The sequence below is a fragment of the Arvicanthis niloticus genome, chromosome 7 (assembly GCF_011762505.2).
Source record: "Arvicanthis niloticus isolate mArvNil1 chromosome 7, mArvNil1.pat.X, whole genome shotgun sequence".
NCBI lineage: Eukaryota > Metazoa > Chordata > Mammalia > Rodentia > Muridae > Arvicanthis > Arvicanthis niloticus.
Genome location: NC_047664.1, coordinates 86,399,138 through 86,425,223, shown reverse-complemented (window position 1 = coordinate 86,425,223; position 26,086 = coordinate 86,399,138). Strand labels below are relative to the sequence as shown.

General features: G+C 38.2%; 1 protein-coding gene and 1 pseudogene across 1 annotated transcript; both read left to right on the top strand.

The window, feature by feature from the left end:
* Positions 1–531: 531 nt before the first annotated feature.
* Positions 532–13,138, top strand: LOC117712855 (UDP-glucuronosyltransferase 2B1-like). Its single transcript, XM_034509057.2, has 6 exons — positions 532–1,297; positions 2,909–3,057; positions 8,644–8,775; positions 10,532–10,619; positions 10,757–10,976; positions 12,394–13,138. The coding sequence occupies exons 1-6, from the start codon at positions 574–576 to the stop codon at positions 12,668–12,670; spliced, it is 1,590 nt and encodes a 529-aa protein (XP_034364948.1). The 5' UTR covers positions 532–573; the 3' UTR covers positions 12,671–13,138.
* Positions 13,139–14,782: 1,644 nt separating this feature from the next.
* LOC117712429 (aspartate aminotransferase, mitochondrial pseudogene) lies at positions 14,783–16,780 on the top strand (annotated as a pseudogene).
* Positions 16,781–26,086: the final 9,306 nt, after the last annotated feature.

The window sequence follows — 26,086 nt, the reverse complement described above, 5'->3', positions numbered from 1 at the left end:
CACTTGAAGACATGTCCACCAAAGGATATCCAGGACCCAAGTAATTGTGTATTGCATAGTAAAAGAGAAGTTTTGTAAGATTTTATTCTTTCCTGAACATTACAGGATCACATCTTCCTTCTAGGAGGAAATAATGGCAATTTGATGGACCAAACAATATAACATGATGAATTACACATATCAAAATTTTTTTTAAAAACACCAAGTTCTAAGAAATGCTGATTCACTTAGATCCTTGTTTGATCTTTACAGTTATGTTAAGTACACTTAAGAAACACAGACTTTTTTCTGTGACTCTATATACTAATATGTTCTATTCAAGACACGACACTTGCTTATAAGAAGTGAATGAATTTTAGCTCAATAGTATCAGGGACATAAAAATAAACAAACTTTGTTAAGCTTGAGTTCAAGTTCCAAAGGTGTATTTACACAGGATGTTACACCATCAGACTCATCTATTCAGTGATATGTTTAGAAGTTATATATTAACTTCTTGATTGATTAAACTTCACAAGAAAGCAGGAAATATACAAAGAATGACAGATATCAAAAGCATTCCCGTTCAGTAAAATGTCTCTGAAACAGACTTCAGTGTTTCTGTTGATACACCTTATATGCTACTTTAGAAATGGAGCCTGTGGGAAAGTGCTAGTGTGGCCCACAGAATACAGCCATTGGATGAATATCAAGATAATTCTGGAAGAACTTGTACAGAGAGGTCATGAAGTCACTGTTCTTGTATCTTCTGCTTCTATTCTCATTGGGCCTAGCAATGAATCTTCTATCAATTTTGAGATTTACTCTGCACCTTTGAGTAAAGATTATCTTGAAAATACTATTGGAAAATGGGTAGATGCATGGACATATGATTTTCGAAAACATTCATTCTGGACATATTATTCAAAACTGCAAAAACACTTCGGTGAATATTCAGACAACATTGAAAGTTTGTGCAAAGCAGTAGTTTGGAACAAGAGCCTTATGAAAAAACTCCAAGGATCTAAGTTTGATGTCATTCTCGCAGATGCCGTGAGTCCCTGTGGTGAGCTGCTGGCAGAATTGCTTAAGACACCTCTGGTGTACAGTCTCCGCTTCTGTCCTGGATACAGATGTGAAAAGTACAGTGGGGGGCTTCCTCTCCCTCCTTCTTATGTGCCTGTGGTTCTGGCAGAATTAAGTGACCACATGACATTTGTAGAAAGGGTGAAGAATATGTTGCAGGTGCTGTATTTTGACTTTTGGTTCCAGCCATTTAATGAGAAATCCTGGAGTCAGCTTTACAGTGATGTTCTAGGTAAACTGTGCCTTTCATTGTTACTGGAAAATCCTGATTGATGTTTCTTTGAATGTGAGTGTGTATAGGTGAATATAAAGTCATAGAATGAAATTGTTAAATGTGAGCTGATAAAGTAAATACAGGAAACAAGACAAAATACTGTAGAGTAACTGATCAGAACACTCCAGAAATTAGTAACCATGCAAAGTGAGACAAGGAAGATTTCTCTTGATAATAGTTTGATCTACTTTATGTTTTCCTCAGTGAAAGAAACTCTATGATTCATTGAGTGCTTTAATGACTGTAAATGAGAAAACTACAGACTCATAATGTACTACCTCAACTATCTGTGTAGCACTGAAGAAAACACCTGCCCTTAGAAATTAAAACATTTATCAAGTATATCATGAAAGGTTTTTCACAATTAGATAGTATGACTAGAACTAGAAACAGTCAAGGAAACTTGCTTTTCTTAGAATTTGGAATGTCTCAGATCATGGGTTTTCAGCTGACATTCATTCTAAAGCCAAGAAACAAGCCAGGTAATGAACTAAGTGTTTTAGTTAGGAGAGATGACAGAGATTCTCGTTAGTCAACAAAATGATAGACTGGGTATTAGGACTATCTTGTACCTCACTGGTACAAATTGGTATAATTATGCTCTAATTGTACTTTTGAGAGAAAAGTTTTATTTTAACAGGAAGGGTGATATGTAGGAGGAGGTAAGGTGAGAGGAAGAGAAGAAGTAAGGAGAGGAGAAGGAAGGAGAAGCTAGATGATGAGAGAGAGAAAGAGAGGGGGGAAATGGAGGCAGATGTTCACTTGTCTTCACCAGTCAAAGATAGGTGATACATCTAGGTTGGGTATTGGGTTATAATTCTATTGAGCATTACCAAACTTATAAAGCCTTTGATTAACATTTTTTTAAAAATTGTATAAAAGCAAAAAGGAGAAGAGGGCATGGAATAGGGGTTTTCTAGGGAGGGGAAATGTGGAAAGGGGATAGCATCTGAAATGTAAATAAAATATCCAAGAAAAAAAAGAAAAGAAAAAAAGAAATGTCTCAGATCTATAAAACATATGTCTTAAAGCCTTAAATCTTGCTACAAGATGCACATTTTATTAATTATTGAATATCTTTTTATTAAATAAAATACTACCTAAATTAATAGTAGAAAGAATTTAGACGTTAACTATTTATGGAAATATCTAGCTACAACTTTGATGAATACAACTAAGTTAGTACTACTAGTTTCTGTAATAGTCACAGTACAACAGTGATAAAGATAACTTAATCACACCTTACAAAATATCACGGTGTATTTCAAGAATCAGAAATCAAGAGAATAACTAGGAAAATGTATAAAGTAGACTAAATATCCTATGAAAGCTGTTTTTCTAATCATTTTCAAGCTTCTTTGCAAGACTCAAAATGTTTCAAATTCGTTGGCGTAACTTTGCAAATCAATGGAATTTTCACACAATTAATATTTATGTTAATATAATTATAAATCATAATTTAAACATCTTAAATTGCTTGTCTACATGATCTCAACTCACAGAAATCACCTGCTATATTCCAGACAATCTCCTTTAACCATTGTATATTTTATGTGTTTTGGGGTACAGGGAGACCCACTACATTAACTGAGATGATGGGGAAGGCAGACATATGGCTCATTCGAACCTTCTGGGACTTGCAATTTCCTCACCCTTTCTTACCTAATTTTGACTTTGTTGGAGGACTCCATTGCAAACCAGCCAAACCACTGCCTAAGGTAACTCTATATTGTTTCTCTTGATAAACAGTTTTTCCTTTTTCATGGAAACAATTCATCAGATGTTTGGTTTCTTTCCAGATGTTTGGTTTCCTGAGAGGTATAAAAAGTGGGTTAGAACTCTCTGACAATTGGCATACATAATATTTTCTTACATCTCTGTTTCTCATTAGTGTGAAACAGTGTCAAATCACTTTAGAATGTGGTCAGTGATTTAAGGATGCATAGGTAACTCATAAAATATAATTTATATTCTCTTCAAGAACATATAATAAATGCCAGATATGTGTTGAACAGCTAAACAAGCAAAGAATCAATTTCTTCATTAAACAGAAATTATATTCTACTTGAAAATCTTATACTGATGACGAACCATTGTATGCAGTATAATAAATGTTATGTATTATATAATTAGAGATAGATAAGTTAAAGAAATATCCAACAGAGATCAGAGGTAATGTCCTCAAATCCTTGTGTTGTTTCACTGCCTGGCCAGTGTACAGGGTTAAATTAGCAGATGAAAACAAGAGAGAGGAAAACAGACAACTGCCAAGAACTCCAGACCTAACTAAGCAGGTTATAGCATGGCACGCAGGCGGAGTTAGACAGCTTCATGTGTGTGTGTGTTCCACACACTGCTCCCTTTTACATTTCCACTTCCCTGTAGTCTTTCTACATTTACATTTTGCAGGTATTTTTATTTCGTCTTTGTAGTTTCCACATATGAAAAAGGAAACAACACTTATATTTCTGTATCTGGCTTACTGCTTAACATCATGTCCACGAAACAATAACTGTTTACCTGACATTATATAATAATAATATTTTTACTCCCTGGGTAAAGCATTATTATATATTGTTTATTATTTATCAACACCTTTTCACATTAATCAGTTGAAGAATATCTAAGCTAATTCTATATTGGGGGCATTGAAAATAGTGATGTAGTGAACATTATTGTGTGGATTTTTTCCTTACAATGATTTCCCTCAGAAGTCACCAAGGGTGGCGTAGGTTAACTGTATATATCATACTAATGTTACTTATAAGAAGAAAAATTTTTATGTTTTTATATTAATATCATTTGACATTTCCAACAAGGATAAATGCATAAGTATTCCATTTCCATAATATCTGTAGGAGCACTTTATATTAAATTGTTGTGACATTCATTATAACTGGATTATGATGGAAAAGTGACATATATGAATTTAATTTTTCTGATAGCTAAAATTATTGAAAATTTTTCAGATAACTGGAGGCTACTTCATCTGAGGGAACAACTACTTTGGACCATTGGCCTAAGCTTATTGAATTCATTTTCTTTTGATGTTAGAGTGCTTTTTTTTCCTGGAATCTTATTTTTTCTTTTCTTTCTTTTTTTTATTGGATATTGCATTTATTTACAGTTCAGGTTTCATCCTCTTCCCCATAGTCCCCCCAAAGAATGCCCCTATGCCATCCCCCCTCCTCCTTTTTGCTTTTATGCCATTTTAATCACATGCAAGTATTAAGGTCAGTTCTAGGTTGAGGAACTAGCAAAACAATAGATGCAAATAGTCAAGGAACAAGCAAGAAAATCAACACAAATAGTAAAGAATAAGCAAGAAACCAGACAAAGTTCTGTGATGACTCCATTGATCACTATTTCTAAGGGCTTATCAGGATGACCAAAATATCTGACCCTACTTCCCTGTCCTAGCCCAAAGTCATTTTCATGCCTGAAATTATTTCTTTGTTCTAGCCTAAGATTTAGATTCCTTCCTGAACTTACTTCTTTGTTCTAGCCTAAGATTTAGATTCCTGTCTGAAATCACTTCTTTGTTCTAGTCTAAAATTTAGATTCCTGCCTGAAATTATTTCTTTATTTTAGCTTAATGTTAGATTACTGCCTGAAGCCCATTTCCTTGTCCTTGACACATGTCAGATTCTTGCCAAATCAGCCCAAAATCTCTCCGCATCTCCCTCTTTTTTATTTCATAAACAAGACTGAGCTTGTCTTAGGTCATTCTGACAAGAATGCCTTCTGTACCCTTCGTGGAATGTGCATTATCAAAAGCAATGGACTTCTGCCTTAGGTTGGTAAGGCTCTTTTCAGAATATTACCTGTCCTTTGATTTCTAGCCTGTTGAATTAATAACTTTTTCTGGGGGTCCATTCTCAGTTTCAAGCCATGTACTTTACCTACCAACATGTTGATGTTGTTAAAGACAAGCTTTCACATGATGAGCAGGAATAAAAGTATTCCAAGGACAAAAAGGACTACCATGCTCAAGCTATATATACCATGCTTGAAGCTTGACTAAAATGGGAATACTGACTTCCAGTCACAGGTAATTTTATGAGCAACATCTGCAGCATCAACACTCAGCAGAGCAGCATTCTTTAAATTCATAAGATCACTATGCAAAGTTGAGACACGCAGGGAGGTGTTAGAATTATGCCAAATACACTGCAAGTGTCTTTAAACTTTTGCTAATTATAATAACTATCCTTGCTAATTTAGAAGTAACACAATACCAGTGGTATTTGGCAAGACACATGACCATGATGGCTCCTTACTCTTAAACTCTCAAACACATTCAAATAATTTGAATAGGATAAAGAGCATCAATCCGTTGCTCCAAATGCCTACTTAAAATCTCCTCTATGCTCAACACATTAGTAACCTTTTTTGCTAAATGATTAACAAAAGCAGCTGTCTTAACTTCTTGTGTCAAAGCAATTGAAGCAGCAGTCGTACTAGCAATTAATGTAATTAAAGCTTTTATACCAGCAATAATCAAGCCCATTACCCTCTTGATTCTGCTTAAAGCCTGACTCACTTCTTACAGTACTTGTAAGCTATTTTCAGAATACCAAGGTTCTGTACTACTCAGGCAATAAAAAAAAAAAAAAAAGCTGGTTGATGGACCCCCATAACAGATGTCAGGTTTCAACATACTAACACAATTAAAAGTGTACAATCAGTGCAACTTACATTAAATACTCTAGAAGAAACAAAAGTAATTTAACTTGACAATTAAAAGAGCCTTAACACATGAACTAACACTTGTCTGAAATCTTGCCCCAACTTTATTTCTTGCTGATATAATGTCATAGAGAACTGCAGTTAACTTCCAAATATGTCTCTGAAAATGTCCAGAAACAGCCTTCCAAATAAAGACTGTTATTTCCAATATTGGATTGGTTTCTAGACCAGTCCATGATTGAGTCCGAACAACTGGTCACATTTAAGAAAAATGCAAGAGTCATTATAACTTGTCTTTTCGATTCTCTGTCCCACAAGGTCTAAAAACTTGAGGCAAGGCAGCTTGTCCCATCTGGGATATAAGTAAGCAAAAGTGGGTCGGGAACATATGTCCAATACAGCTTCCCAATCATCACTGTCAGGGCACTCAGCAACCTCACAGGTCACCATCAATCTTTGTCCCAGCATCAGCATGTCTCACCCATTGTTCTATCAGCCACCAGGTTCCTTCTGCTTCCTGCAGAACAAACTCAAACACACCCTCTTTCCCATATTTAACACCTGATGGGGATCATGCCTTATGCCAGTAAATGGATCCTTTCCTTTCACGTCGGCATAAGAATGCCTGGTTGTAAGGTGCCATAGACACTCAGCAGAAATTCCTTGGCATCCAAATTTTTTTAAAAAATTTAAAATAAAAAGAACATGATTTAAATAAATTTGTGGTGTACAAGAATATACCTCCCAATTTTTATTTAATGAAGATATTCTTTGAAGGTAAATGGGCTCCTTTGCCAGTAGCTTGTCCTTGAGGATTATAAGGAATCACAGTAATATGGGTAATACTAAATTGTTGACAGTCTCGAATGCTCTACTGCAACAGCCAATTCCATTATCTGGGTCTTTCTTTCTTTTTGCTGGATAATTTATTTATCTACATTTCAAATGTTATCCTCTTTCCCAATCCCCCCTCCAAAACCCCTTATCCCATTCCTCTCCTTCTGCTTTTATGAGGGTTTGCACCTACCCAAATACCCATTCCAGCCTCCTGCCCTCGAATTCCCCCACACGGGGGCATCCAGCCTTTTTGGGACTTAGAACCTACTCTTCCACTGATGCCTGACAAGGCCATCCTTCACTACATATACAGCTGGAGCCATGGGTCCCTCCATGTGTGTTCCCAGGTGGCTGTTTAGACAGTGGGAGCTCTGGTTGGTTGACAATGTCTCTCTCCTCATGGGGCCACAAACCCCCTCAACTCCTTCAGTTTTCTCTCTAACTCTCACATTGTGGACCCTGTGATCAGTTCAGTAGTTAGCTGCCAGCATCCACCTCGGTATATGTCAGGCTCTGGCAGAGCCACAGAGGTTTTTTTGCTTTTTGATTTTTTTTTTTTTTTTTTTTTTTTTTTTTTTTTGGTAATTAACACATTCTGAACAATTTACAAATATTCCCCAACTCTTTAGATAATCTCTTCATTTTGATATATTTGTTCTTCATAAGCTTTTACTATAAGGTACACCCCTTTTTCAATACCTAATTTATTCTCAGTGTTACTGTTATTATTCAATACATTGCTAGATTTTTGTATTTTGTTTTTCCCAATGTCATAGAGATTTCTTTTCTTTTTTCTTTTTTTTCTTTTTTCTTTTTCTTTTCTTTTTTTTTTTTTTTTGGCAGTAGAAACATCATTATTTTTATTTAAAATGTACTACAGATAATTTCTCTCTTTTCAATGTGAGAATAAAAAAATTAAATTAACTCATTTATTTATATCCCAACTGCTGCTACCTCCTGGTCCCCCTCTTAGACTTCCTATCTTATCTCTCATCAACCTCTCCTACTCACTCCCTCCCATTCTGCCTTCCACTCCCTCTTTCACTGCTCCCCACACTCATTTCCCTCAAAGAAATCTCAAAAAAAAAAAATCAAAGGAATGGATTTAAAAGCAATGAGCCCAAAAATATGCAAGCAGACAAAAGGAGAGAAAAAACACACAAAGGATAAAAAGCATGGCATTTATTTTTGGTTGGCTAAATACTCCTGCCTGAGCTTGGGACCTACCCTGGTGTATAAGTGGTTTACCCAGTCACTATTAGGGAGAGCTGATTTAACCTTTTGTTATCAGATATCAATTGCAAATAGCTTCTTAGTTAGAAGAGGAAGTCCATGACCATTTTCTACTCTCAATGCTGGACATCATCTTAAACATGTGAATGTTTTAGACATGTTGCTGCCGTCTCTGTGAGTTTGTAAGTACATCAGTGTTGTTGTACCTGGTAGACACTGGGATGTCATCCAACCCCTCTGTCTCTTATAATCTTTCTCCCTCCTTCTCAAGATGTTTTTAAAATACCTCCTAATGATCCTCTAAATTTCAGTGACCTCTCTATTAACAATAATTTTTTCCTCTAACTTTTTAATTTTGATCAATTATACTAATAGTTCAAATGCATTTTTCATGAACACTAGGACTGAGGCACTGGATACACTCACAGGTCTTCCTAAAATAATTCCTGTGATTTTGAGACTTCCTCTGGTAATGTTGGTCTCAGCCCTTTAGACAATGCTACCCTTGCAGCTATATATTTGTGATGCCACAACTGTCTTCATAGGAAATGGAAGAATTTGTTCAGAGCTCTGGAGAACATGGTGTGGTGGTGTTTTCTCTGGGATCAATGGTTAAAAACATGACAGAGGAAAAGGCCAATGTAGTTGCTTCTGCTCTTGCCCAGATTCCACAGAAGGTAAGAGAAAGTGTCCACTAGATGAAAAAATGTATTATAAGACAGTTGAACACGGACAGGATTACAGTAGGGAAAATTTCTGTGAAAAGTAAAGTAACTGGGCATTTCTTATGCATCTCAAATACCATATTAAGAAAAAAATTATGAATTGCAGAGGATAGAGTATTAGTCTGTTTCTGATTCACATTATGAATCAGAAAGATCACATGTAGATCCAGCATGGTTGTGTATACCTGACATGTTGGTGCTTAGAGATTTGAAGTAGGTTTTTTTCTTTATATTTACAACCAGTTTACACTTTATGTTGATTTCCAAGCATTTCTGGGCTAGTCCATGGGTCAATGTCTCAAAAGAAGTGAGAAAAAAAAAGATAAGTAAAAGAAAGAAAGGATGGAAAAAAGGAGAAACAGGAGGAGGAAATACAATAATGGGGAATATTATGCTGGGCCCAGAGAGATTCCTTGGTGATGCATTATGCACACAGGCTGCACTTCCAGAGGAATTGGGCTTAATTACTAGAAATTACACAGTAGCTCACGTGTCCCCAACTCAAATGCCAAGGAATTTAATCTGCTCTTCATACCCCCAGGAAGAACACTCACAGTGCAGAGAATTACATGCAGGCAAAACAGCCACATACAGAAAATGAAACAAGAATGTCTGTAAAGAAAGAGGAAAAATATGTTCTTCCTAATAACTGATGTAGGAAAATATGAGAGGACTGATGAAAAATGTTCCTGACCCTGAAATGAAGTCAGGATTATGAAACTATAAGGTCATTGTGAGTAATTCTGTTTCCAGCACACCAAGTGAGCTTGTTTTCCTGGATGGTGAAAGAGATTGGAATTTAAGAAGGAGTCGCGTGTAAACAAGGATAACATAGGAAGAATCTAGCAGCTCCCATCCCATGAATTGTATTATTGAATGACTTTCAAACAGTAGCAGTGTTTGGATGTTTGTAAGCTAAATTCACTCTATTACTTGATACCAATTTCTCCTATTAGAAGTTTATTTATTTTACTAAACTCAAAGCATGCAGAAAGTAAAGACTCGCAGCTCACATTCCTATTTGTAAGGATTCTTTAACTTTAGAACTCAGTGTGATACTAAACATGAAATGTATTCAAAACAAGAAAAGGAATATTTTTAGTACTCCAGCTGACATTTTTTCATGGACAGTCCTTAATACATTTTATCTGAAAAAGAGAAATTTTAATTCTTGTTAAGAATTATTTCAAGAAATGGTTAATTAAATTATATAATATATTATAAATCAAAATAAAATTAATTATATTAAATAGCCCAAAGAACATGAAAATATAGGTAAAATGGTGCCTAAGACTTAAAAAGATGTAATGTTGAGAACATATATGATATGTACATATTTCTTTTATATCACATTATGTATGAAAGATACATAATAATAAACTCTTATTAATTGACCATGGTTTTGCCAATAATGATTATATTAACTGTCTAAAAATTTCATGTTTACACAAATTTGTCACTAATTATAAGACATATACAATTAGTATAATTAAATGTCATGCTCAAGTTATTATGGAGCCATTTACAAAAAAAGAATTCTTTATTTCAACCTTTTAATATCTCATACTATTTTAGAATTTGCCTTTCTTAAATTTCATTGTTCATCATCTGGATAATGTTCAACTAAGTAATCTCAATTCCCCAGAATCAAAATATACCAAAGCCTTGAAATGTCTGTAATTAAATAAGGTATTGTCTTGTGTAACAGGTTCTGTGGAGATTTGATGGTAAGAAACCAGACACCTTAGGATCCAACACTCGGCTGTACAAGTGGATCCCCCAGAATGACCTTCTTGGTAAGGCAAATGTCACTACAGGTTTGTGGCTATAATAATAATATACTTACTTGAGAACAGCCCTCTTCTGAGCCCTCATATTTCCTCTGTCTTTATTATTATTATCAATAATTATGTAAAACTTCTTCTCTCTGCAGGTCATCCAAAAACCAAAGCTTTTATAGCTCATGGTGGGACCAATGGCATCTATGAGGCGATCTATCACGGCATTCCTATTGTTGGTATTCCCATGTTTGCTGATCAACCTGATAATATTAACCACATGGTAGCCAAGGGAGCAGCTGTTAGAGTGGACTTCAACACACTGTCAGATACAGACCTTCTCACTGCCTTGAAGACTGTCATTAATGACCCTTTGTGAGTCTGTTTGTTTGCTTGCTTGCTTGCTTGCTTGTTTAAATAATAAATAGACATCTTTTTTTATCTTGTTAAATAGACATCTTTTTTTCTTTTTTTGGAACTTAGTCTTACTATAAAATCACAGGACCAGCTATGAACTCATATGACTCTGTCGGCTTCAGCCTCCTAAGTGTTGGGATTGAAAATATGTGCATTCACATTGGTGTGAATAACTATTTCTTTAAAAATATTGATAGATTCACATCATCTTCAGATTGATTTTCATCCTATTTTAAAAAGAATGATTTTGGAAAAACTTTGTGATTTCGCATATCTGAAATTTGTGCTTATATTTCATGTTAAAGTCATGCTAAATTTATATTTCAATGAATGAGATATGGTTAGAGTGAACCTATTTTATATACATAAATAACATCACAAATATATATTTATAGGTAACAAGGAAACTACTAAATAGAATAATACGTAATAAAGTAATCATGAACCTTAATCTTAATGAAAGGGTAAATATTTACCCATATTTGCTGAAGTTATAAAACTTTTGGTAAAACTTTATTTTACTTCTATAATGATATGTGATATTCCATAAATAGTACTAATGGTAAGAAATAATATTAAATTCTTACCATACCCAGAAAACACTATGGGTAGCTTCAAAGTATGCCAGTAGAAAAAATGTACTTAGTCAAAAGATCCAGAGGCAAAATAACAGGAAAAAGTGCTGCTAGTGCTTACATACAGTCTCTTAGTCCAGGAACAAAATTACATTGCTTTTATTCTGGAGAGAATACTGGTGGAACTTTATGCAAGGAAGAATCATACTCAACAAGTGTTTTCAAAACAGGACACTAGCTATAAAAAGGAATTAGGAAGCAGGCAGAAGAGAATAGGAGAATCTGAAACTAGAGAGGCGATGTACAACATGACATATGACCCTGTAGAGCTTAAGAGAATTCTGTGTCTATTCCCTTCTTGGTCTTAAATCATGTGTTACATGTTGCATATACACAAATACACACAAAAGGTTAGTGCTCCTCCTTACTTTCTCTTACAAATAAATATTGCTCATCTACAAATTTCAAATTAAAAAATAAATATTCTATGAGGAATCAAGACAAAACAAGTCAGCATGTGTAACTGAGAAGCTGAAGGTGCATGCAGGAGATCACTAAGTACTTTCACTGTCAGCTACACACCAAGTTCAGAAAAAAACCTGTGATAAACAAATGTGTTTCACTGACCTCTCTGTCACTCAACTCTCCTCTCCGACACTTTATAAAACACAGCACTTATGTAGCAAGTCTATGTGATTTATTTTGAGTAATTTGTGGGACTTAATCCCAACTAAACAAGTGTTAGGTAAGTCGGGAAATTAGCTTCTCTTTAATTTTAGTTGTATACACTGTCCCTGCAGCTATAAAGAGAATGCCATGAGATTATCCAGAATCCACCATGACCAGCCAATGAAGCCCCTGGACCGAGCTGTCTTCTGGATTGAGTATGTCATGCGCAACAAAGGAGCCAAGCACCTTCACCCAGCTCTGCATGACCTTAGCTGGTTCCAGTACCACTCTCTGGATGTGATTGGATTCCTCTTGGTCTGTGTGATGACTGTGGTATTCATCATCACAAAATGTTGCCTCTTCTGTTGCCATAAGACTGCTAACATGGGAAAGAAGAAAAAAGAGTAGTTTCATGAAGGCTGAAGTAGAGTCCTGAGAGTCCTCTGTCAGCTGCTTCCAGTGAAAACCTGTTGTCAGTCCAGGTGCCTTCCCTCTGAAACAACACAGTGTCAGGACTTCATTGAATATTGCTCTAATGGATTCACTCTGTGTTGGAGACATGCAAGATTTCATGCCAAATATACACTCAGGGTTCTAAAAGCAAACTTATGTGTTCAGTTTAGAATGTTTTGATGTAACTGAGGATCTATGCCCAACAATGATCACTGAGGATACTATGGTTCACAAAATCTGCATGAGCATAAAGCCTTTACAAAACACCTCTAAATATCAATTACCTTTACAAATGCCAGGCCTGCTCTGACTTCCTTTAGTAGTTACTTTTTCTTGCTTCCTTGTTTTTTTTTTCTTTCTCTACTCATAAATAATATTGTTCATGTGCCACACTTTTAAAATAGACTCACTTTTGCATCTGTATGAGAAAAGTCATTGTTTCTGATTATTTTTCAGAACACAGACCTCACCCAACTCCAACTTTATATGCCAGTTGTGTCAATTACTGCTCTAATATAGCCAATATATTTCATTTCTATTGAGGTTGGTTAAATGTTGGGAACCGCACTAGCCCACGTTTGGGCGGCCAAAAATGTTGAGGCCCTCTCCACTCCACACTTGGCAGCCACTGTATCCTGGCCCAAGCTGCTGCTCCAGTCTGTGGGTCGGGGTTCAGCAAGAGAGAGAGAGTGAGAACTGACTTGAAGAATGGAGACCAGACAGACTGTGTTTCAATCCCGTTTATTCTTCAGTCTCTCTTCCTAGTCCAAGTCCCAAGTCTTGAGTTCCTAGTTCCTAGTTCCTAGTTGTACTCCTTGTTGTTCTCTTCCAAGTGTCTAATGTCTACTCCTACTCCTAGTGTCAGAATCTCTATTACTCCAAATTGTTCTCTAAGTTGTACTCTCTAAAGTGTCTGATTCTTTCATCTCTCTTCTGTCTGCCTCTCGCCTTTATATGTCTCACTTCTAAGCCATGCCTTTTGATCACGCTTTTAAGTCATGCCCTTAGGTCTTGTCTCTGAATCTGATCTCTAAGTCACACTCTTAAATTACACACCTTTAATCTCACACACCTTTAATCTCACACACCCAAGGAAAGTTTTGGGTATCTAAAGCAAGATGTTATCAGAGTGTGCTCAGCTGTTGTAGGCTATTTAATACAAGTCTCATGTCAGGGTATATGGCTCAAGATGGCTGCAAAGGCGATAGCCATTTTCTGCTAAAAGTCTGATCCCAACAGTAAAAATCCTACATTTGTAAACATCAGGAATAAAACAGCCAATACTGTGATGTCATAACATTGTAAGAGGTCGGAACACTCATTTGCTCCTTCACTGACAGCTTATACCCCACTATATTAATTTTCCCCTCGACAGATACCATGCCTTAGTCATCTTTCCTTCATACCTCAAAACAAGCAGCTTCATCTTCCATCCAATCACACAAGCCTTATATTGAATCCTACTAGCAAATCTACTTATCCTAACCTCAATTGGAGGTCAGCATGTAGAATACCCATTTACTATCATCGGACAACTAGCCTCCATCAGCTACTCCTCCATTATCCTAATCCTAATACCATTCTCAGGAATCACTGAAAGCAAAATACAAAAAAAATAAAAATAAATAAAAATAAAAATAAATGTTTTCCCTGATAGTATAAAGGATACTTCGGTCTTGTAAACCAAAAGTAAGGAACTTATCCTCTCAAGGCATCAAGAAGAAGGAACAAATTCCTACCATCATCACCCTAAGATGATATTCCAATTAAACTACTTTCTGAAACAGTACATAAAATTATATAGTACTATAGAACTTTTATGTATATCATACATTAAATTATTTTCCATTAGCTTATAAGCAAGTAAACTAAATTAATGAAATAGAATATTAAATCAATATCAATCCTAAAAATCTTTTAAAACATGTCCATTAAGAATTAGCATTTTAATTAATGTTTTAAGGGTATATCTGTGTTATTAGACATACACCATTATGTCATAAACTCTTCTCTTCCATATGACGATCCCCTTTCACATTTGGTCTTCATGTTTACCATCCTCTGTGAAACCGACAACTTGACCACCTATGCCCCTCTTCTGAATTTTGTAAGGCTTCTGCAGAGCTGGCCCTGGGCGAGAACAACGAAGTGTTGAAGAGCGGCCAGTTTGTCACTGTGCAGACCATTTCCGGGACTGGAGCCCTAAGGGTCGGAGCCAGTTTTCTGCAAAGATTTTTTAAGTTCAGCTGAGATGTCTTTCTGCCCAAACCATCCTGGGGAAATCACACGCCCGTCTTCAGGGATGCCGGCATGCAGCTCCAAGGTTATCGATACTATGACCCCAAGACTTGCGGCTTTGATTTCTCCGGAGCCATAGAAGGTATCTCAAAAATGCCAGAGCAGAGTGTTCTCCTCCTGCATGCCTGCGCTCACAACCCCACGGGCGTGGACCCCGTCCAGAGCAGTGGAAGGAAATGGCATCCGTGGTGAAGAAAAAGAATCTCTTCGCATTCTTTGACATGGCCTACCAAGGCTTTGCCTGCGGTGATGGTGATAAGGATGCCTGGGCCGTGCGGCACTTCATCGAGCAGGGCATCAATGTCTGCCTCTGCCAATCGTATGCCAAGAACATGGGCCTGTATGGTGAGCGTGTGGAGCCTTCACAGTGGTCTGCAAAGATGCGGAAGAAGCCAAAAGGGTGAAGTCACAACTGAAGATCCTCATCCGTCCCTTGTATTCCAACCCACCTCTCAATGGGGCCCGGATCCCCGCAACCATCCTGACTTCTCCAGACTTGCGGAAGCAATGGTTGCAAGAGGTGAAAGGCATGGCTGACCCGTATCATCAGCATGAGGACCCAGCTGGTCTCCAACCTGAAGAAAGAGGACTCGTCCCACAACTGGCAGCACATCACCGACCAGATCGGCATGTTCTGTTTCACCGGCCTGAAGCCTGAGCAGGTGGAGAGGCTGACCAAGGAGTTCTCTGTCTACATGACAAAGGATGGCTGAATCTCTGTGGCAGGAGTCACCTCTGGCAATGTGGGCTACCTTGCCCATGCCATTCACCAGGTCACCAAGTAATTACAGATGCGGAGGAACAGAGACCACTTTCCCTTAAGCCTTTGCTAGTGTGAGAGTCACGTGCAGGGTGAGGGAGGGTCGGTGGTGGTGAGAGTAGATCCTGTTTTCAATCACGGTGCATAATGCTCACGACTGAACTCATTCCTCGGAAAGAGGTAGGACGGAGGCTTCTGCGGCTGGTATCTGGAACTTCGTGGCTCCAAACCAAACTTTCCCTCATGCTTTTGTCTCCAGCTTTTCTGAAAGTTTACACATGCAAGAAAATCACAGCACCAAAAAACCTGTCAGCCATGGCATTGGAATAGGTCGGAAGCTTTACCTGAGGCCTCAGATGGTATCAGGGGCTCCCGCGTGGACCCCAGTAGAGCCTCTCATATTAGAGGCTATAAAAGAAACTAACTAGTTCTGTCATTAACAGTTGTCCTCGAGTTTATCCTCCAGGTGTGGAGCAGACCGCATTACAGAAATTATGCTTTACAAAAACCAACAGGTCTGTTGCCACTTCAGCAGGGACAGTAGATGTGGTGTCTTGTCCCCTGCCTCTTCTTGTCATCACTGTCCTATAGTCTACAGTTCCATCCCGTTCTACTACTCGGTTGACCGTCAACCGCATCCTATCGGGAGTTACCTAAGAATGGAGAACTTAGTTTTTCTGCTCATTCCGTAGCCTCTCTCAGCAAAGAGCCGTGGAGAGTGGGACCCTGCCCTTGATTTCAGTGTCCTCTTCAGTGATTGGTTGGCTCCTACTGGGATGGGGCCTCTGCCCAACTGGACCTCTTCATTCATCCTGGCTACACAGCCTGTCTCTTCACATGAGTCAGACGTGTAGGGTGGGATCAGGAGATATTCTGGGGTTTTTGTGCTGCCAGCCCGGCTCAGACTCCGCCCTTGGGAAAGATAACCACCATCTGCTCTAATCATGTAGACATACTGCCACCTGGTTCCTCTGTTACAATAAAATTACTATAGGCCCAAAAAAAAATTAATTGGCATTTTTTGCAACTTGTGGTTTGTCCTTCTCAATCTTTTGAGTTACTCTCTGAAGCACAGTTTTTATTTTTATACATTGCCTTTATGTGTCTTAGCCCAGGCTGGCCAGAAATCCCCCAAAGCCTTGTACATGGGGCAAGCATTTTCACCATTGCACTTCCCAGAAGGCACACACCGCTGCTCTTGACTAGAGAAGTTTTCATATTGAAAAATGACAATGTGTTTTTCCTTTTAGTGTACCCTAAGAAACCATTTCCAACCCAAATTTATAGAAACTTATATCTTCACTGAAGAATTTTTAAATTTTACCTCCTACCTGGAGGCCTGTGCTCTCAAAATTATTTTACACACCATTATTCATGACCATATTTAAAGTTAGTTAAATAAAAATAATACACCATAGCATGGTTAAGCACGGAGCTCCATATATGTCATGTGGAGCACGCTCGCAGTGCAGTGTAGTGGGCCTGCGGCTCTGTTCTACATTCACTTCAGAAAATGCACAGTGTGCCCACCTCATAACTCCCAGCCACTGCCAGGTCACTCCTCCTTGCCATGTCCTTGGCATACTCTCTCCTCATGATAACCACCATTGTCTTTCCTGTTTCTGAATTAGAGTACCTTAAGTGCTTGGTACCTGTGGACTCTGTGTGTGTATGTGTGAGTGCACATGTGCATGTGCATGAAATACCATAAGGTTTGTATCTGGTATCAGAGTTTCCTTACTTTGTAAGGACAAATAGTATTTTAGTGTATGTTGTATGTATTTTGCATGTATCTTGTTCCCTACTCATCCAGCCATGGGTACCTCTGTTGTTCCAACCCGGGAGCTCCTGACTATGCTGTGAACAAATACATACAAACATCCCTAGGACCCTGCTTTCAGACTTAGCATACAGGCAGCAGATTGTATGTCATAGGGTAATTCTGTTTTTATTAGTAGGCACTGCCATAGGTTCCATAGCAACCACACTATTTTATGTTCTGCCAGCAGTGCACAGAGATCTGAACTGCCTATGTCCTTGTGAATCCTACTGGTTTTTAGTGGCCATTCTAGTAGTCATTAAAATCTACCAGTGCTTCTGCTTCCTATTTCCCTGACTACTGATGTCATGTGGTCTATATACTTGGTGGCCTTCTTTATATATCATTTGCAGAAATCTTTTTAGATCCTCTACCCATTAATAGTTGGGTTGTTTACTCTGGTTGAATTTTTGGTAGTCATAGCCACAAAAGCATTGATCCAGCCCCCCAAGGGAGCTGACTATTGCTTGCCCTAAAAATTTTAGCTTTTTGCTCTCAGCTTTGCCCTTTGATGCATTTTGAGTTAATCTTTGTGTGTGATGTAAGGTCTGACATTCTACTCCTCACATGTGGGTATCAAGCCTTGCACATTGTCCTTTAATGGGAAAACATCCCACCATGCATGATGGGGCTGTCTCTGAGCCCAGTCTCTGCTGTGGCTTCTGACTGGCTTCATGCCAATGCCACTGTTTGATTAATATAGAATTACAATAAAAATTGTAAATCAGAAAGTGTTCTAAAATAAAATTTTTAAATCAGAAGAAAAGAAATGTTCAAAATTTTTAGTCATCAGAGAAATGCAAATCAAAACAACCCTTAGTTTCCACTTCACACCAGTCAGAATGGCTAAGATCAAAAATTCAGGTGAGAGCAGATGTGGGAGAGGATGTAAAGAAAGAAGAACACTCCTCCATTGTTGGTGGGATTGAAAGCTGGTACAATGACTCTGGAAATATTCTGATGGTTTCACACAAAATTGGACCTAGTATTACCTCAGCTATACCACTCCTGAGCATATACACAGTAGATGCTCCAACATATAACAAGGGCACATGCTCTACTATGTTCATAGCAGCATTATTTATAATAGCCAAAAACTGGAAAGAACCCAAATGACCTTCGACAGAGGAATGGATACAAAAAATGTGGTACATTTACACAATGGGATACGACTCAGCTTTTAAAAACAATGACTTCATGAAGTTCACAGGCAAATGGATGGAATTTGAAAATATCATCCTGAATAAGGTAACTCAGTCACAAAAGAACACACATAGTATGCACTCCCTGATTAGTGGATATTAGCCCAACAGTTTGGAAACCCAAGATTCAATTCACAGACCACAAGAAGCCCAAGAAGAATTAAGACCAAAGTGTGGATGCTTCAGTCCTTCTTAGAAGGGAGAACAAAGAACTCACAGCAGGAAATAGGGAGCCAAAGTGTGGAGCAGAGACTGAAGGAAAGGCCATTCAGAGACTGCTCCACCTGGGATCCATCTCATATACAGTCACCAAACCTGGATGCTGTTGTGGATGCTGGGAAGTACTTGCTGACTGGAGGCTGATCTGGCAGTCTCCTGAGGGGCTCTGCCAGAGCCTGACAAATACAGATGCAGAAGCTCACAGTCAAACATTTTACTGAGGGCATGGTCCCCGATTGGAGGAGTTGAAGAAGGGGCTGAAGACACTGAGAGGGTTTGCAGCCCAATGGGGAGAGTAACAGTGTCAACTGGCCAGACATCCTGGAGCTCCTGGGGACAGGACCACCAACCAAAGAGAACACATGGATGGAGTCACGGATCCAGGTGCATGTGTGGCAAAGGATGGCCTTGTTGAAAGTCAGTTGGAGGAGCTGCCCTTGCGACTGAGGGTGTTTGATGCCCCAGTGTAAGGTAATACCAGGGTGGGAAGATAGGAGGGAGTAGGTGGTTGGGGGAGCACCCTCATAGAGGCAGAGGGTGGGGAGATGGAATAGAGGGCTCTGAAAGAGAGACCTGGAAATGGGAAAACAATTAAAATATAAATAAAGAAAATATGCAATAAAAAATACAAAAAAAATTTAATGGCTATGCTTTTATCTTTCAGGATGGAGAAAAAACATTTTGATTTTGCTGTAATTACATTTCAGATATATTTAATTCACTTTTTTATGTTTCTCTCATCCTCATATTTCTATAAATTTACATCTACCTTTTCCCCTACTATAGGGCAATTTTAAAGGCCAAAGATATTGGGATTGTTCCATAATTGATTTTTCATTTATTATACTCAACCCAAAAGTCCACATGGAATGTTACCCCATGTGACAAAATACGCTCAGTCTGATTCCCACCATGACCACCCAAACATACTGACTGTCCCAAGCCATCGGGGACAGTGACTTCACTGCTTCTTTAGAACATATTCTCCTGAAACCCAGTCAAGCTACCACATGCTGTTTTCTCAACTTAGGAGGAGCTCTGGGTTTTGTCCATTGCACAAAGTCCTTCGACTTCCACACCCCATCTTCTCTGTGTGGCAGTCACTTAAAGCTTGCAGTGTTATTTCCCCATAATGTCACAGGCACAGTACAGTCACTTAACTATGACAATGTTACCCAGAGCACATTTCACCTAGTCTCGCCTTTATCTTTGCCTCTCATTGTCTTTCCCAGATATTTCATTAGTACTTATTCTTCACTTCCCCTCATGCTAGGTCATCCCAAAACCAGAGCTTTTATAAATCCGAGTGGCCTAAATGGCATCTATGAGGCGATCAACCACAGAATTCCTGTGGTTGGCATTCCTTTGTTTGGAAACCAATATGGCAATATTGTTCATTTGAAGACCAAGGAGCAGCTGTTAGCCTGGACTTTCTCACAATGTCCAGTACAGACTTGCTCACTGCACTGAACCAGTCACTAATGACCTTTCGTGAGAATTGTGTTTTTGTCAAAATGTTAATACTCAAGGCAGATTCTCTTAAGGTAATAGTAGCATTCCTCTGATATCTGTAGCTATCAAATATGAATACTTACAATTTCTAGCTTCTTAAACATTTCAAATGTCTTCTTTAACCAATGCTGAGAGTCACTCATTCCAATGTCCTCTAATTACAAAAACATCTAAAACTTGTAAATCAGTCACTGACTTTCTAAACAGAACCATCCTGCCACCCAGTGGCAGGATGCATATATGAGCTGACCTCTGTGTTCCCACTCACTTTCCTCCTCCTGGACACTAGTTACCAGTGGTCTTCCCTATGTTGCTCTGCAATCAGCTCTGCTAGTTTTCACCCAGTGGTGAGAAAGTGCAGTGTTTTCCATTAGGGCATAGTTTATGTGATTTAGTACAAATACTCTTTGTCTACAAGTGTGTTAGGGTCCATGGGTAGGGTCACAGTAAACAGGACACTGGGGATGCAGAGTAGCATGAAACTCTACATAATGTGTTGAGTTCTCTAGAATCTTTAATAGGCAAGCAGAATAAAGATTTCTCACAGCTTCTAAGTCTCCACAGTTTCTGTGTCTTAAGCAAGAGTTTCTCTAGGTTCAAGGTGACCAAAAATACTAGGAGACTGAGAAAACTGACATTGGGCCAACACTTTTAAGCATTCTTTAGTTTAATTAAACAACATACATTTTTCACATGAGAAAATAATCATGAGAGCCACCTCCTCAAGCATGCAGAACATCAGGATGCTCTTCTGAGAAAGTACACCGTCTCTTGTCCCAGTATGCTGGGATTCACAGATATCCTTTAGTCACCCCACAGCTAGCAGGCTAACTTCAGTCACTTCATCCCATTTCTCTACATTTTCCTCCTGTTTTAATTTTTTATTTAGTTTCTAAAAAGAAGCAGACTGAGCAGTTCCAGTTATGAGTCCCAACTATGAGCCATCGCTTCAATGGGCAGCACTTCATCAAGAGGACCACCAGATCTGTGCCTCATTGCTGCTTTCATCCTTGGCCTCACAGCACCTATGAATGCACCTTCCTACCAACCAGACTTCTTGTTGTCCACCCTGAAGTGATACAAGACCATACCTTTTCCCACAAACTAACGATATCCCTTTCTGTCATTCTGAATCAGTCTTTAATTTAACTTTTTGTGGATGAAATTGTCAGTATCTGATACTGAATCAAATTGTTTTTCTGCCCTAGTAAGTATATCCCCTTGAGGTAAATTAAGGAAATAGTATAAATAAATAATTTATAAGTGATGAATAAGTGTTCTCAGTGAAGTTTGTAACTGCTTATAAAACCTAAAAGCTTCGTCAACTTTTCTCACTTTTAATTTTTTTAATTTGATATTTCAAAGTAAAGTGAGGTCTTTTCTCTATTGCCTGCCCTCAAGGATGATATTCTATTCCCGTTTGATTTCAAAATACATACAAATTTGCTTAAGTGTATAAGATTTGCCAGGGGCCAACCCCCCCACCCCACCCCCACCCCACCCCCACCTCACCCCCACCCCCGGCTTGGGGGAGAGGGGGAGAGAAATGCAGCTGGTTCTTCCTTCTTCTCCTCCTCCGTCTGTCTGGTTCTTATAGAGGCAGCCCCTATGCTACTGTAGCTGACCTGCAGTCATCACCTTGGCCCTAAGACCAGCAAGGAGTTAAGCAAATAGCCTTGTGCTATCCTAAAAACTTGTGATGATAATGGGACTGGAGGCTAGAGTGATTAACACCTGTAGCCTAACAGCAGAGGATTAGGCCTTTGTTCTATCTCAGCAGGAACTGCTGGGCTCTAACTTGAGGCTGGGTCGCAGGAAAAAAAAAGACACTTAGAAAAGTTGCTATAGAGTTTATTAAGTGTAAAACATATCCTATGAAAGCTATCTAAGGGGAAACATGGAAAGGTCCTGAGTGGAGAAGAAGAAAAGATTCTAACAAAGTAAAAAATTCTAAGTGACGGGGTCTTAACTAACTAACTGATTCCTAACTCACTAATCTAACTAACTCACTATTCTAACTGACCATTCTAACTGACCTCTCATCTCTTTGTCCTCAGAACTTATACATCTTTCAGAGTACATGGTCACATGTTACAAGGTTCATCACAAGTTCACACCAAATTTCAAGTCATAAATTGAAATAGAAGTTTACAACACAGAATGTTTACATGAATACCCATTAGGAGTAATTATCTAACTAGACATTCATCAGCTGTCTAGCTCCACAGGTTCGCAGAAAGTTTGAAAGTATAACTTAAGAAATTAGTGAAGTTTTGTATAGATAAACCCAGGCAATATTTTCTCTTCTGTCTTGGTACTTATAATAAATTGTGGATTCCCTTGGTTAATTGTTTTACAACCTCTTGGAATGTGCTCTGAGCAAGAGAAGGTCCAGTTACTATCACTCTTGGGGCAAGTAACTGATAACACTGGCAGAGTTCTCTTTTGCAGTTTCGACTATGTCTGAGGAACTTAATAGCAGTCCCATTATAAAAGAGCTTAATAATCACTGATATAATTTTACGAATTCTTATAGGGTCATTAACACTTAAGAAGTCATCTATTTGCCTATATAGTATCACTACAAGACAGTGCATCTTCGTGGATCTGCAGAGATCTGCTACAAAGCGGTGTGCAATTGCTTAGTGATAGTTTCATATGTCTAATAATAATAATAATGGGAAAAGCATATTAATAGCAGGAATCTTTCCTAAAATTACGTCCACCACAGCCTTGCTAACGGGGCACACTCGTCACAGATTACTTAATAATCCAAAGCAAGCATTTCAGGATGTTCATCTGTTCATTATTAACTTGTCCCATTATGGCTCCTGACAAAGATTTATGGGCTGGGCCATTCTCTGTTTTAATAATCATAAGAACTCAGATAATAGAAAACACTTTGGTTAAATGCTGAATTACATGATTACCAGTTTCTCCAGTAAGTGATATACCCCATACACATGTTGAAAATGTATCAATAGATACATGCACATAACAATATCTTCCAAATTCAGGTACATGAATGGCATCCATTTGCCAAATCTCATTCACTTGTATCAACCAAGGATTAACATGTGGGACCATGAAAATATGCATAGGTTTACAAATTGGACACTGAGGTGCCTTAGCTTGTTTATAAGACATTGGATATTGTATATGTAATTAGTTAGCCTCAGTATGTAAAGCCTAAGGCTCATTTTCTGCAAAATCAAAACAAACTAACTATCCACACACTCACTTCCTTTAGATATGACCCAGGTAACTTGGTATGAGATCTAGTATTTGTAACAAATATTCTGCCATTAGGAATTATTTATTCACTCAAGGCCAGTGTCACAGGACCCTTACTGTCTGCTCCTAACCCTGGAGCAGCCCTAAGGCTTCAGCTCTACACCCAAACCCCCAAAACCCAGAGGAGGCTGGATCTCAGGAGTTTTAACACACCCAGAAGTGTAGGTGAGTAAGTCACAACACCCCTACCCCCAAAACAGAGAATAATTTGGGACCCACTGGGACCCACAAACTCCCTCAAGGCCTCAAGACCAGTAATACAGGAATCTTCCAGTCTGTGCTTGTGCCTGAAGCAGCCCTAAGGCTTCAGCTCTGTACTTAACCCTCCAAAACCCAGAGGAGGCTGAACTCCCAGGAGTTATAACATACAGGAACACAGGATAATAGGATCACAGAATGTCTGGAATTTGGGCACACCAGGATTTCAGAAGCCCAGAAGCAGCCCAACTCCCAGGAGCTATCAAAACCAGGGTCTCAAGTTCACAGAATCACACAGACACCTGACTCTGAGGAGTTTTGACACCACCAAGATAACAGGACAGACAGGCTCCAATCAGATATAGTGAGTTAAGGTAGCACTAGAAATAACCAGACAACGAAAGGCAAGCAAAAGAACATAAGCAACAGAAACCAAGGTTACTTGGAATCATCAAAACCTGGTTTTTTTTCATAGAAAGTTCTGAATACCCAATGACACCGGAAAAGCAAGATTCAGATTTAAAATCACTTCTCATCATGATGATAGAAGACTTTAAGAAAAACATAAACAACGCCCTCAAAGAAATACAGGAGTACACATGTAAACAGGTAGAAGCCCTTAAAAAGGAAACACAAAAATCCCTTAAAGAATGACAAGAAAACACAACACCCAAAGAGGTGAAGGAATTGAACAAAATGATTCAGGACATAAAAATGTAAATAGAAACAAAGAAGAAATCATAAAGGGACACTACCAAAAGATCGAAAACCTAGGAAAGAGACCAGGAGTCATGGATGCAAGCATCACCAACAGAATACAAAAAATAAAAGAGAGAATCTCAGATGCAGAAGATACCATAAAAAAAAACATTGACACAACTGTCAAAGAAAATACAAAATGAAAAAACTCCTAACTCAAAACATCCAGAAAATCCAGGACACAAAGAGAAGATCAAGCCTAAGGATAATAGGTATAAAAGAAAGCAGAGATTCCCAACTTAAAGGGCCAGTAAATATCTTTAACAAAATTATAGAAGAAAACTTTCCTGACCTAAAGAAAAAGATGTCCATGAACATACAATAAGCCTAAAGAACTCCAAATAGACTAGATCAGTAAAGAAATTCACCCTATCACATAATAATAAGAACACCAAATGCATAAAAAAAAAAGAATATTAAAAACAGTAAGGGAAAAAGATCAAGTAACATATAAAGGCAGACCTATAAGAATTACACCAGACTTCTCACCAGAGACTATAAAAGCCAGAAGATTCTGGACAGATGTCATACAGACTGTATGAGATCACAAATGCCAACCCACATAAACATAATTTCACCTCTAATAACAAAAATAACAGGAAGCAACAATCACTTCTCCTTAATATCTCTTAACATCAATGGACTAAATTCCCCAATAAAAAGACATAGACTAACAGACTGGATACTTAAACAGGACCCAATATTTTGCTGCATACAGGAAACACACCTCAGTGACAAAGACAGACACTACCTCAAAATAAAAGGCTAGAAAACAATTTTTCAAGCAAATAGTCCCAAGAAACAAGCTGGAGTAGCCATTCTAATATTGAATACACTTGACTTTCAACCAGAAGTTATCAAGAAAGATAAGAATGGACACCTCATACTCATCAAAGGAAGAGTCAACCAAGATGAAATCTCAATAATGAACATCTATTCACCAAGTGCAAGGGCACACACATTCATAAAAGAAACTTTACTAAAACTCAAAGCACACATTGCAACTCACACAATAATAGTGGGAGACTTCAGCACCCCACTCCCATCAATAGACCACTCATGGAAACAGAGAATAAACAGAGACACAGTAATACTAAGAGAAGTAACAAACCAAATGGATTTAGCAGATATTTATAGAACATTTCATCCAAAAACAAAAGAATATACCTTCTTCTCAGCACCTCATGATACCTTCTCCAAAACTGTCCATACAATTGATGAAAAAACAGGCTTCAACAGATATAAGAAGATTGAAGTAATCCCATGCATCCTACCAGATCACCATGGGCTTAGGCTGGTCTTCAATAATG